The sequence below is a fragment of the Erythrolamprus reginae genome, chromosome 1 (genome assembly GCF_031021105.1).
Source record: "Erythrolamprus reginae isolate rEryReg1 chromosome 1, rEryReg1.hap1, whole genome shotgun sequence".
Classification (NCBI taxonomy): domain Eukaryota; kingdom Metazoa; phylum Chordata; class Lepidosauria; order Squamata; family Dipsadidae; genus Erythrolamprus; species Erythrolamprus reginae.
The window spans coordinates 359,850,105-359,864,603 of NC_091950.1; the positions used below are offsets into that span (position 1 = coordinate 359,850,105).

Below are 14,499 nucleotides of genomic sequence, written 5' to 3' on the forward strand. Positions count from 1 at the left end.
TATCCTAAATAAAAAATACTAATACAGGTTGCATTCAAACTTACAATAAAATGGAAAGAGTAGTCATTCGACTTTTATAAAATTTCAAAGAAAAAATGTGACAATTATATGAGAAGTGCAGAAACATTACCAAATGGTAAAAACCGAGTACAGAAGGATTCACAGCAATGCTAATGAGCGCCACACTTAAAAATTATAACATGTGGCATAATCACCCAATCGTAGACAAGAAGTCACAAAGTCTGTAGACCTTTGTGGTCTGCGGTAATTGTTTACTAGGGTTGTGCAAAGCTTCAGATTTGAATATTAACACAGAATTCCCTGCTATGCCTGTTTTCAGGATCAGGTAATTTAAGTTATCAGAAACAGATGCTGCACTTTTGCTTCTGCATGTTTCAAAGCATCAAAGTTTCAAAGCATCTCTTCTGCAACATCCTATTATTAACTTACAAATAAAAGAGCCAGATGTAAAATGCATATTCTGTTTATTTGGGGGAGGGGGGGGCAGACAGGAAAAATATTTATTAAACATCTGTTATTCAAACAATTTGAGGACTGGTTATTTCAATGTGGCACCTAGAACCAACAGCTGATAATTTGATTGAAAGCCTTTACCTCTTAGCCTGCTCATCTGCATATTTAAATGGGTAGTTTGCTAAAGTTGCTTTGTAGCCTGTATTTTTCACCATGTTATTCCAAGTGACCAGCCTCTGCCCAATAGCAGTTCCTCTTGGTTCAAAACCCTGCAGCAGAATATTTATGATTTTTTTTTAATGAATGCCATTATTTCACTGAACAAGCAAACAGAAATGAAAATGGAAGAATTTTATTAAACATTTATTTTCTACAGGTAACACTTAAATTGGTTCATATTCTGATGACAGAATGACACAAGTTGAAACACAGCCTTCCACAGCTTGAGTTAGCCAGATTCCCATGTTACTATGCATCTCAATTCTCAAGAGCCAGTGGCACCAAGTGAAGAGACGTAAGTGAACACAAGTAAAAACATGAAGACAATAATATCATTAACTGTATTAACTGCTTTCAGATAAATATGACAAAGTTGACAAAGAGATCCTTAAAAATATTTACTGACCCCTCGCATCCGGATATAAATTATTTCAACTCTTACCCTCAAAATGACGCTATAGAGCACAACATCAGAACAACTAGACACAAACTATTCACTAAGGGTGCATTTCTATTACTATCAGTCTTCTCATTGTTCCTATCACCCATCTCCTCCCACTTATGACTGTATGACTGTAATTTGTTGTTTGTATCCTTACAATTTATATTAATATTGTTTCCTGATTGCTTATTTGTAGCATATGACAATCATTGTAACTCATGATTCTTGACAAATGTATCTTTTCTTACATATAATGAGAGCATATGCACCAACGACAAATTCCTATTCTATTCTATTCTACCCCACCCCCACCTTCTTGGAAAGAAAGTGGAAAATATATGGCAACTACATCTCCCAAATAACATGGTTTATAAATAACAAGCTTGTTTTTAATTTACTGAATCACCCAACACAATATATAGAAGACTTCTGACCAATATCACCATCACTACCCTCTGATCTACGGAGAGGAGCCATCATGCATAGAGTATATACATGAAGCCTACTCTATGTGCTAAGACCTTACTAGAGATGGGTTCCAGCTATACGGAAGCCTCTGCTGAATAAGCAAAACCCTTCCTTGGTAAACTTTTATGATAGTATTCATTAATGTTTCAGTGAGAAAACAAATCAGACATATAGTAGGCAGAACTGTTCACCACTCCCATAGTGCATGTATAGAACAACAATTACCTAAAGTTATCTTCTATTTATTGAGTTACTGTTTAAGCCAGTGATTTTCAACCTTTTTTGAGCTGCGGCACATTTTTTACATTTACAAAATCCTGGGGCACACCACCAACCAAAATGACACAAAATGACACTCTAACACAGTACATATTATACATATAGTTAATAATATGGTTTCTAAATGTATTTATACTCACTTAGTGTGAAACCTGGGCCTGTTTCAGGATAGACATAACCAGCTGAGGTGGTGGCAACATTTACCTCCAGTCCTGACCAGGATTAGAAATCGGGACCACGGGGAGGAGTAGCAGCTTTAACTACTCGCCACGGCCACACAATGACAAGTGCGCGACAGCCCGAGTGGGGACCTTCCTGGGTGTGGATTAAAGGCGGCCTGCTATTGGTTCATTTCTAGTGGTCAGGATGAATCCTAGATTGGTCAATGAGCATTCCCTGCGCCTCCACTCTTCCTGTCGCTGATAGCTGGAGGGACTGTGAGGGAATGTTTATGTTCGGATGGAGGCAGCTGGCGGCGGCCCGGATGGAGGCGGCTGGCACACGGGCCGTAGTTTGGGGACCCATGTTTAATTTCCCCACGGCACACCTGACCATGTCTCATGGCACACTAGTGTGCCGCGGCACACTGGTTGAAAAACACTGGTTTAAGCTATCTGGTGTTGCTCTACTGTATTGCACTAATGCATAGTATTTCTATTGTACATAAGCTGAAATCACTCTTAGAAGAGGATTCTTCTAAAGTTTTCTCTTAAGAAAAGATTCAGCAGTTACACCCATATAGCTGAAGACATCTGGCCTCAAGTACTTTATAAATATTCAGATGTGGGGTCTGGATGTGGACACATCTGCATTTGAAAGCAATACAATATGTTCGCCCATAATTTACCACAACTCTCTGTTTATCATTATTTCGGGAGAAGAGGGGGGGTGTTGGAGGATGTGCCAACACAGTGCACAATGACAGCAGAAGATAGTAAAGTTTACTCACCAATAAAGGATCAGAGAAGTCTGGAAGATCTGGGACTAGAATTCCAACCAATGCGCACACCACAATTAACACAGTACACATGCCTAAAACCACCACAGGCCAGTCTGCTATCAGAGCTGCATAGCTAGAACAAAATGGAAAACAAACGTGAATAGGAGAAAGGTGCTAGCAGGGGGTTAATTTATACTTTTTCTTTTAATGGCTAAGATAGTTTTTTAAAATATCACCATCATTTTTCTTTACAGAGGACTGAATTGTGCCAGTCTTCAAACTGGAAAGTACCCAAATTTGCGGAGAGCAGTACAGTGATACCTTGTCTTACAAACTTAATTGGCTCCAGGACGAGGTTCTTAAAGTGAAAAGTTTGTAAGACAAAACAATGTTTCCCTTAGGAATCATTGGAAAAGCGATTAATGCGTGCAAGCCCAAAATTCACCCCTTTTGCCAGCTGAAGTGCCCGTTTTTGCGCTGCTGTGATTCCCCTGAGGCTCCCCTCCATGGGAAATCCCACCTCCGGACTTCTGTGTTTTCGCGATGCTGCAGGGGAATCTCAGCATCGCAAAAACACTGAAGTCCTCAAAACCCCACCTCCGGACCTCTGTGTTTTTGCCATGTTGCAATTTCACTGAGGCTCCCCTCACTGGGAAATCCCACCTCTGGACTTCCATTGCCACTGAAGCGCCCGTTTTTGTTCTGCTGGGATCCCCTGCTGGGATACCCCTACAGCATCACAAAAACAGGGAAGTCCGGAGGTGGGGTTTCCCATGGAGGGGAGCCTCAGGGTAATCCCAGCAGGGTAAAAATGGGTGCTTCACTGGCAAAGGAAGTCCGGAGGCGGAGCATCCCAGCAGCGGCGGTGGGTTTGTAAGGTGAAAATAGTTTGTAAGAGGCAAAAAAATCTTAAACCACAGGTTTGTATCTCGAAAAGTTTGTATGACGAGGCGTTTGTAAGACGAGGTATCACTGTATTTCCAATATTACTTTCCAATCAATAAAAAACATATCCGCCACTCATTTTTTTTCCTTCTTCAGCCTTTCTTCATGCAAGAATGTTTAAAATAGTTGATACAGATTTCTCCTCCAGGTATAATGAAAAAGAATAGATTCATTTCTCTCTCCTTTCTTTTCTGCTGCAATCTATTCACAGTTTGTTTAGCTTGAAGGTTGCTAATGGTAATTGGCATATAATTAACTCAAATCATTTGGCACCCGTGATTCAGAAAAGCCGTGCCATTTCAAATGCAAGCAGTCAATTAGATTAAACACCCACTACTGATTTTTAGTTGTTCATTTTTTATCACTAGTCTATATATTTGGTCTGGCCAGAATGTTCCCAAATTCATCTCTTTAAACACTATGCCAGAGGTCTTCAAACTTGTCAACTTTAAGAGTTGTGGACTTGAAGTCCCAGAATTCTCCACCCAGCATAGCTGGCTGGAGAATTCTGGGACTTGAAGTCCACAAAACTTAAAGTTGACAAGTTTAGGGACCCCTGCACTATGCAATATTAAAGCAAGAATTCATTGTTTCTGCAAAAGTTGTAAATTAAGGTTTCAGTGAAAAGAAACACTGTGGATCCATTCAAAAACAAAACAGCAAATCACCCTTCCGCATTAGTGGTGTTATGTCCAGCTTTCACTCAACAAACTGAAGACCAGCAAACCAAAGATTATCAGTAGCTTAACTGATAATGTTTGGTATTTCAAAAGTTTGTTAAGTATCTACTGGAAATTAAAGAGGTAAAAAGGATTGTATCCAGTTAGCTTTTTCCCAGAAAAGTGAGTATAAAAATCCTTTCTTGTTTTGGAAGAAAAGAAGAGTTCCTGAACATCTTGGATCATTCTAGGACTTTATGGTCCATTGCCCCGGAGGACCATTTCCTTGGTATGAAATCAAGAGAAGGACAAAGAGACACTACTCCCCTCACCCCCATCATTTATAAACCACCTGAATCTGGGTGAGTTTGGATAACTTTGGGGGGGGGGAGTCTGAAGATCTAGGCCAGATTGTTGAGTTCCAGGTTATAAAAATGGATATCTGTTTAACTGAATTGACTCCAAGAAAATTTGAGCTGCTGATCAAAATATGTATCCCAATTGTCAGAGGACTTTGGGGGGGGTGGAGGGGGTGGGAAGAAGCATTTCAACTCAAGTAGGAAGGGGATGTCAACTCAAGTAGGAAGGGGATGCTTCTGAGGTTTCATACATGAACCTTAACGTGGGAATTGGCTCCAATGTACTCCAGCTGCCTGGCAGCCAACGGGTATCCCAGCTGCCTCTGGATTTTCAGAGGCCTGGCAGCACAAAGAAAGCATACAGCTCATTCACTGGGGCCACCTGTTTTAAATAAAATGAAACTTTCTTTATCCCTTCCGTTCAGATGACATCACCAATAATTTTTAATGCTGATAAGTGCATGAAAAAACCCAAAAGAAATACATTAACTGGAAATGGGCTCTTACCTTTTTGGCAACGTTACTGCTCTGGCTGGCCTGAAAATTAAACACAAACTTAGTTTAGAGGGAGAAGTACTGCCAGCACTCAAATTTTCTTTTCCTGCCTACTTATTTAGATCCGGCATTTCCCAGTTTTCAAATGTTTGGTATAACTTCGGAGAGGGGCGGCATACAAATCCAAGTAATAAATAATAAAATAAATAAACTTCCATTATCTCCAGCCACGACACTCACATTTCCCCCTTTTTTCCGAGGGAAGAAAATCACACAGAATTCTTGATCAGTTGTTCTGTGAAGAACCACATCTATCCAACTCTTAATTGTGCCTTGAAATCCTGCTTTCCTTTCATCCTGCTTATTAACATATTTTGCATACATATAGGCACATTTAACTCAATGGTTAAGTGCATACATTTATTTTAGAAGGCCTGAGGATGTGTTTCTACCAAGTTGGCCCAAATAAAGGAGAAAGGGATCCACTCTTATTTTTTTTAAAAAAAGAAAGTCTTGCTTTCCAAAATATGATCAGATCACAGACATTCTAAAGAAAAGCTGAAAGCCCTTTAACAATATCAAATAAATAGAAACATCAAATATTAAATTAAGTCATTGCTTCAGAAAGAACACAATTTTTAAGAGATGACTGGCTTTTAATATGACTTCTCTACACTCCTATTTTTCCCCCACAAAAAAAGATCTTCTAGAGTTGTGATGGTGAACCTGTGGCACATAGAGCCTTTTGTCCCGGCATGCAAGCTGTTGCCCCAGCTCAGCTCCATTGCACATGTGTGCGTGCTCCTGCCAGCCATCTGGTTTTCGGGTCTTTGCCGTGCATGCTGTCACACACGCATGCGCTTTCGGCCCATGACAAAAAGGTTAGCCATCACTGTTCTAGAGAGTTCTCAGAAAACAGGGCGCTAAATGATGGGGCATTTTTTTTCTTCCTGCCAACAAACTGCGGATTTTGCTGCTAAGACTTCTTTGGGGGCAGCAATCTCTCCATATTTGAATGTCAGTAATGTTAAAGACCCTCAACAACCCCACACTGCCATGTACTTGCCTGGAGACAGAAATCTGGAGGATTTCAATTCTCGGTAAAAGTGGCCAGAGTGGTTGGGTCGCCATCTTTTCCTGCAACTGCTTGTATTTTTAAGTGCACTTTCTGTTTGTAATATCACTTTTGATTACTAGCCTGGCTGGATGCTAACTTATCTTATATCCTTTTGCTTGCCTACAGTCATAAAGTTTTACTGTTTATTTCGGTGCTCCCAAATACGTCCTCTTTCACTGAAGTGGGCGTGAAGGTTCTTTTTCTTTGTAACGAAAGTGATTCAATCAGATCTATGCTGAATTTTTACTTTAAGGATTTTGTATTTTACTCGTTTTCTTAAAAGAACTTTGTTGCTTTAATTTATTTTCTCTATCTACCCTGTTGTGACAGTTTTTAATCACAGCTTCATTGTGCCTCCATTGTTATTGAGTATCCATTTTCTTTGTCCTCAAAAGGGAATTGCTTACACTTTGCTGTGAAAACATGACTTTGAGGGGAAAGCAATAATACATTAAGGACCATTCCATTAGCAAGTATTTAGATTATTACTCACCATGTTTATTTATTACATTTTATTTTAAAAAATATTTATTAAAGGCGGACGAAAGTTTTGCGATGACATATGACATCATCGGGCGGGAAAAACCATGGTATAGGGGGGAAAACCACAAAGTATTTTTTAATTAATATTTTTGAAAAACTATACACTTTTCGCGACGTTCGAACCTGCGAAAATCAAGGGAACACTGTATATCCTTTATAATGCCCCCCAAAAGGGAGATGGGACTCAGAAATGTTGACATGGACACAATCACTTTTTCTATTTTTGTATATCACATTTAATATGATATACACAAATATCTTTCAACTTCCTTTAAATTCAACTTAGCACCTTGAGTGTACAGGGAGGTGAGGATTACCTTGAACTAGAGTACTGTATTTGAAGTAATTTATTACAACTTATTACACTGCACTTCCTTATTATATTGCAGTTACTTATTACATTTATAGTAAAGTACAGTGGACTCGTGGATTTATTTCAGTTAGGTGCTTTTTTGAATTTGTTCTGCATGAGTCCCATACCATTTCCTTGTTTGCATTTTTGGATGACATAAGGTCAAACTATGAAGAATTGCTAAGAATTGTGGAAAGTATTTCCCTTGAAAAGGTCTAGACATCAAAACAGCACCTCATCCCTGGTAATTGAAAAGGAAAACTCTATTTTGCTATGAATTCTAAAGCAGTGCTTCTCAAACTTTTTCATTACCAAAAACTGCTTATCAGAAGTTCTTTTCACTCAGTGTAAATAAAACCCTTTGAGTGAATTTAAAGGTCCCTGTAATAATGGCTCTGTGTGTTGTTACCCAAAGAAAAAGTATCATTAATACTATTTTGGGTAATTTCACCCTGGTTTGGGGAGCAAAACTATTCTTTGTTGATGTTGAAATTAAGATTTTTAAAATTCTAAATCAGAGCATAATAAAATTGTCATAATCAGCTGCAGTTAACCAATTACAGCGCTGGGACTCGTTTTGATGCAGGGCTTTTTCTGAAGCGTACATTTAGAAAGGAAACAGTTTGTATGTATTTTAACATTTCAAATACGAAGGATTCTACCATTCTTTTGTGCAGCATAAAGTTTACTTAAAAGGACTAAAGCAGAGCATAGAACAAAGATAACCCAGAATCATAAGACTATTTTAAACCACAGCCAAAGGCTGATATGCACCCAGGAAATTTAAATACATAATCAGGCTTCAATTAAACGCATGCACATCCAAATTTTATATCCAACGCAAAAGCAGTTCCAAGGGCTGAGTCTTCAAGGTTAGGGCAAGCCAAGAATAGTCCTCAAAGCAAGGCAAAAGCAGTCTTCAAAACATGGCAAAAATAATCCTCAAAGCCAGGGGAGTGTAATCTGAAACAAACACTTGTTCCGGGCAAAATCTCCTTCTTAAGTCTCCTTAAATTCTACTCTCTGGGTGAACCTCATGAGGAGGGGCGGGAAACCCTCCTCCCGAGTAGTTTACCCTGCACCAACTTTGCCTCCTCTCCATTCTCTGCACTTGAGGATCGAGCGAGGGAGGCATTTGCTTTTCTCTGAGGCTCTGGAGCTCCTCTGTTCCGCTGCCTGTCCTTTCCATCTCTTACCCACTTCCTGGGTCAGTCTGCACCCTCTCTTTCCCCCTGCCTGCTGCCTTGTCCTCATCCCCAATTCGTTCCTCATGGGCCATAGGGACTACGCCATCCCCCTCTGTTGGCCCAGGCCTTGGCTGCAATAGGGCAATGACATAAACAGTCTGGATATTATTTTCAATCTGTATTTCAAAAACAAAGACCTCATCTAATTATTGCAACATAACTATCCTCATTTTTAAAAAAATCCAAAACGTATCCAAGAAGGTCCTTCCATTAATTAGTACAAACGTTTCACCATATTTTGATGGTGCAAATGTCAGATCCAAAATTTTGGTCCATACCGTAATTCATTCCACTATGAAATGCATACAGAATCTTATTCATTACAATTTAATTTGATACACATAGCTTTCACTGATTATCCAGGTATCAAAGAAATAGAACAACAGAATAAAACGTCTTGTATTTTCTCCACTTAGCACCTCTTCTCATACCCTTAAGAACATAAGAAGAGCCATGCTGAATCAGGCCAAAGCCCATCGAGTCCAGCATTCTGTGTCAAACAGTGGCCCACCAATTGTCCATGGGGATCTTGAACAGAAAGAGAAGGCAAAACCCTCCCTTTCCCTTGACCCCCAACAGATGGTACTCAAGGGAATCCTGCCCGCCTCAACCAACATAGAGGCGGCACATGGACATCCGTTTCAATAACTACCGATATACTTGGCATCCATGAATCTGTCTAATCCTGCCTTGAGGCTATCAAGGCTAACAGCGGTCACGACCTCTTCTGGAAGTGAATTCCATAAACTAATGACCCTCTGGGTGAAGAAATATTTCCCTTTATTTGTCCTCACTTTCTTACCTATGAGCTTTAGGGAGTGCCCCCTTGTCCTAGTATTGTGTGATAGAGAAAATAATTTCAAAAACCATTTTTCTCACATTCTTCTGTTTTCCTAGATCAGCCACTGCCTAAATAAAACATGGCATGCTATATTAACTGCAAGTTCAGAGTGGTTTAGATTGTCAAAAATATACTCCAATTCTGTTGGAATCTGTATCTTGGGCCAGCTGGTATTCTTATCCAAGTTTTTATTAGTACTTCTTCCCCATATGGTATCTTGCTTAAAGACTGCATTCCTTATGCAAGTGCCTATAGACTGATGATTAAACAATTTGTTTTCATTCCTATTACTGGACTTAACCTTAGAGGTGCTATTCTTAAATTTCTCTATACACAACTGCAAGGTATAAAATTGTTTTCGTCTGGCAGCCTTGAAATACTAGGACCATTAGCCTCTAGCGCAAGGGATTAATACTAAATGGATGAAACCTTGACTGAGATTGAAAACATTCATTGAGTGCTCAGATTTTGTACCAAATAAAGGTTTATCAGAAATCTTTCAGAAGATAGAGCTAACCTTATATTTCAATGACTAGCTATGAAAAGATCATTGGATAAATAATATTGATTATTAACACTATTTCTATTTATGGGTCCCCCTGTCCACAGGACACTTATGTTGTGTCTGACAATACTTCTCACCTTTGAACTCTAAAATTTGATTTCTGGAGGGGGGGGGAAACCACCCATGGAAATTGATTATCTGGGAGTTAAAACATACCTGTCAATTCTCAAGTTACAAAGGTAACTTTGTTTAAAGTGAACTCAAGCCATTCTCGCAGCTGACATCATCCTGAACACATACAGCAGGAATATTTGGGGGGGGGGGGGAATCTCACAACACATAAAAAGGCTCTCACCCAAGCAACAAATTGAGAACCCAGAGTTTTGTTTGGATCTGTGCATAAAACTTTTTTCCCTGCAGATCTTCCATCTTGTGTGTGCAGGTATGATAGGGACTGTGGCATAGCAATCAGGAGAGGAGAGTCATACTCAGTTATACTCAGTAAATTTGAATATGATTTCTGTATAAACAGTTGAAATCATAGGCTCTATATGAGCATGATGATATTGTGGAGTTTTGCTGAAGTAAGGAATGCAATGCGGAGGAGAAAAACCCATGTTTACTGCAATGATCTTTGAGCCCGTTTTATAACTATTATTGAACAATGGAACAGCAAAAGTTTCAGATTATTTCATTATATGATTAATGTGGTGAAATTATTATATGCACAGAGCAGGGATGGAACCTATCTTGCTGCCAGTTTGCTTTCTCTCATGCTGCGTGGATGCGCCTTGTGGGCGTGCACACACGCGTAGTGGTGAAAAATCTGCAAAAAATAATTTTTAAAAACAGTCAAAAACAAGATGGCAACCGCATGCCCAGTGCCAGAAATTCAGCTTCTGCACATGCTCAGAAAAAAAAATTGAAAAAATGCGGCGCACACGGACCAGCAATGACTGAACCGGGTGACATCATCGTGACATCACCAACGGGTCGCTATCAGTTCGGATGAACTGGTACGTACTGGGAGGAACCCACGCCTGGCACAGAGATGGAAAGATTCAACACAACCCACTAATGGAAGAGTGATTGGTTGAAGGTGATAGATCTTGCTGACTTTTTAAAATTAGAGACAAGATGCTATCTGCAGAGTGCTGTACTGCAGGGCACTGAAGCTGATTGTAGATCTGTAGGTCAGCGGTTCAAATCTCATCACCGGCTCAAGGTTGACTTCCATCCTTCCGAGGTGGGTAAAATGAGGACCCAGATTGTGGGGGCAATATGCTGGCTCTGTTAAAAAGTGCTATTGCTAACATGTTGTAAGCCGCCCTGAGTCTAAGGAGAAGGGCGGCATAAAAACCAAACAAACAAACAAACAAATTTACAGGTCATCTAGTCTAACCCCCTGCCCAAGCAGAAGACTACATCTGCCTCTACCTAGGATCGAATTCACAATCTCCAGATGGTGAAGCAGGAGCTCCATTTCTAGGCCACAGCAGCTGGTGCAAAAATTTTTGTGTACCAATGAAAAAAATAACATGATTTATGGCTTTCCTAATTAGGCAGAATACAAAGAGTATTATGACCTAACTTTAGGGAGAAGTTAAAATACTGTATATAATATAGCTGATGTGAACAATATCTACTTGGTCCCTTTTTTCTTTTATTATTTTACTTATTTCTTTTTCTTTTTTCTTCTTATTTCCTCCTCATTTTACATTAGTTTCTATTAATTTTTAATCTTTCAAAAGAGTTAATAAAAAAGTATATTCAGGAAAGCCAAGAGGTTTTATAGAAGTTACAAGTCAAAACATTCTATGGATCTGATTTGCTGGCCAGTTTGGGGAAGCCAGGTAGCTCTTTGCGAAGGTATATGGAGTGAGTTCTATTGTTAAGCATAAAGGACCTTTTAGGGAAGCAGCAGAGCTGGGGGGTGTCCATTGTTAAAGAGATTGTAGGTTAAGGTCATCAGCTGAGAGAGGATGGAACATTGGGGTATCTCTAGGTTGCGGTTCTCTTGTTTGACCCTACTCCTATCCAAAACATGTAGGGGGAAAGAGTACAGTTTCCATTTTGTTTGTTATCACATACAGACCTTCAACATGAACCTTTATGGCAAAATGGCACTATGATGCCATGTACTCCCAGTATCTTCTTTGGGCAGCCAAAACAATTTTATTCCAGTTTATCTCTGGCACAGTTTTTGTTTTGTGACTTCAGAGCTGGATAAATCTTGGAAGAACTGGCTATTTCCTCATTTATGGGATTCTTGCTTCACCCGTACTCCTACTGTCTTAATCTGGAACTCCTGATTTCACAATCTACTGCAACCTTAATTCTTCCAGGTGATTTTAAAGCAGATGAAAAACTGCTGACAGTTTGATCCTCCCTCCCACTTATGCAGGTGGTATGCACCAAATTGTCCACAGTCCAACTCCATGTGACTTTGAGTGGTTCACAAATAGTATAAAAACCAATACAAATAAAAAACAAGATATACCTAGGAGCTGATAACACTAAGACAACTGACAAATATTACAAGATACCTTGAAATGTTTACTAATAGAAAAGTGGCATTTGGCTTCAATCAACCAAGCCTGAGCAAAATTATAAGACTCTTATACAGTGGTACCTCGAGATACGAGTTTAATTCGTTCCGGACCTGGGCTCTTAAGTCGAGCAGCTCTTATCTCGAACGACTTTTCCCCATAGGAATTAATGTAAATAATTTTAATTGGTTCCAGCCCTCAAAAAACTCACAAAGTTAGTCTAAATTATGCAGAAAGACATGTTTTTAATGAAGAAATGTACATGTACATATAAATGAATAATGAAGTTTCTTTCACTGAACTTGTAAACTTTCTTAAACTTTTAAATTTACATATATATGTTCAACTTCTCTGCCACCCAATCCTGTAGGACAGAGGTCCCCAACCCTTTTTGCACCAGGGACCGGCTTTAAGCGATCAAGAGAGGAATGGGTGAATGAATGGACGGAGGGTGGGAAGGAAGGAAGGAAAGAGGGAAGGGACAGGAACAGAGGAAGGAAGCAAGGAAACTTATGAAAGGGGAGAGTAAGAGAGGAATGAGTGAAGGGAGGGAGGGAGGGAAGAAGGTGGGAAGGAGAAAGAAAAGAAGAAATAGAGGAATGGAAGGTAAAAGAGAGAAAGAAAAAGAGCAAGAAAGAAAGAAAGAAAGAAAGAAAGAAAGAAAGAAAGAAAGAAAGGGGGAAGGGACAGGAACAGAGGAAGGAAGCAAGGAAACTTATGAAAGGGGAGAGTAAGAGAGGAATGAGTGAAGGGAGGGAGGGAAGAAGGTGGGAAGGAGAAAGAAAAGAAGAAATAGAGGAAGGGAAGGTAAAAGAGAGAAAGAAAAAGAGCAAGAAAGAAAGAAAGAAAGAAAGAAAGAAAGAAAGAAAGGGGGAAGGGACAGGAACAGAGGAAGGAAGCAAGGAAACTTATGAAAGGGGAGAGTAAGAGAGGAATGAGTGAAGGGAGGGAGGGAGGGAAGAAGGTGGGAAGGAGAAAGAAAAGAAGAAATAGAAGGGAAGGTAAAAGAGAGAAAGAAAAAGAGCAAGAAAGAAAGCTGCAAGCCCCCCCCCCCGAGCCCCCCAGGCCGGCTGCAACCTCTTAAAACACGCGTGCCGCTTCGCAGCTGTCTCCTGAAGCCGAACGCGGAAGTTAGCGTTTGGCTTCAGGAGACAGCTCCTTGGCGCTTGTATCTCGAATTTGGGCTTGTAAGTAGAACAAAAATATCTCTCCCCTCCCAGCTCTTATCTCGAGTTGCTCTTAAGTAGAGCAGCTCTTATGTCGGGGTTCCACTGTACTGGCAATAAATGTTATGCTTTTGTCCCAAATTGCCATAAGGGAGTGCTTGAAATTGGTTTTAGACAGTGATAGTTAAATGTTTCCTATGAGAAGATCTCTTTCATAAGTACATGATTTATCAACTAACCACCCACATCCATGAAGTATAGCTTGCATACTGAACTTGGTAAATATTCAAGGTGGTTACCTTGAAAAATCAAGTGGCTATCCTATATTAGGAGTCATGAGCAAGCAAAGCTGTGGTAGCCCAAGAGAAACATGTAGAGTCAAGAGCTACAAAGAAGAATGTACACAATATTAAATGTTTATTAAGTTTTTACCTGCATGCAATTGCCACTGAAGGAGATTCAAAAGTGGAAAGAGAACATTGATGAAAGCTCAAGGAGACTGAAATGAAAGATACACATGAAATAGTGGAATCCCTTCTGGAATCCCTCATCAGTTTAAGTTAAAGGTATATAATATTTGGAATACCGTGTTCAGTTCTGGAGACCTCACCTACAAAAAGATATTGACAAAATTGAACGGGTCCAAAGACGGGCGACAAGAATGGTGGAAGGTCTTAAGCATAAAACGTATCAGGAAAGACTTAATGAACTCAATCTATATAGTCTGGAGGACAGAAGGAAAAGGGGGGACATGATTGAAACATTTAAATAAACATTTAAAGGGTTAAATAAGGTTCAGGAGGGAAGTGTTTTTAATAGGAAAGTGAACACAAGAACAAGGGGACACAATCTGAAGTTAGTTGGAAAGATCAAAAGAAACATGAGAAAATATTATTTTA

The 14,499-nt window shown here is 39.7% G+C and overlaps 1 protein-coding gene across 1 annotated transcript in view; it reads right to left on the reverse strand.

Annotated features, from left to right (window-relative positions):
• The window catches only part of DISP1 (dispatched RND transporter family member 1), an 81,214-nt gene that overhangs the window by 17,588 nt on the left and 49,127 nt on the right, over positions 1–14,499 (reverse strand). The window contains 3 exon segments of the mRNA XM_070734362.1: positions 616–743; positions 2,832–2,955; positions 5,293–5,322. Coding sequence (XP_070590463.1) covers positions 616–743; positions 2,832–2,955; positions 5,293–5,322 — 282 coding nt within the window.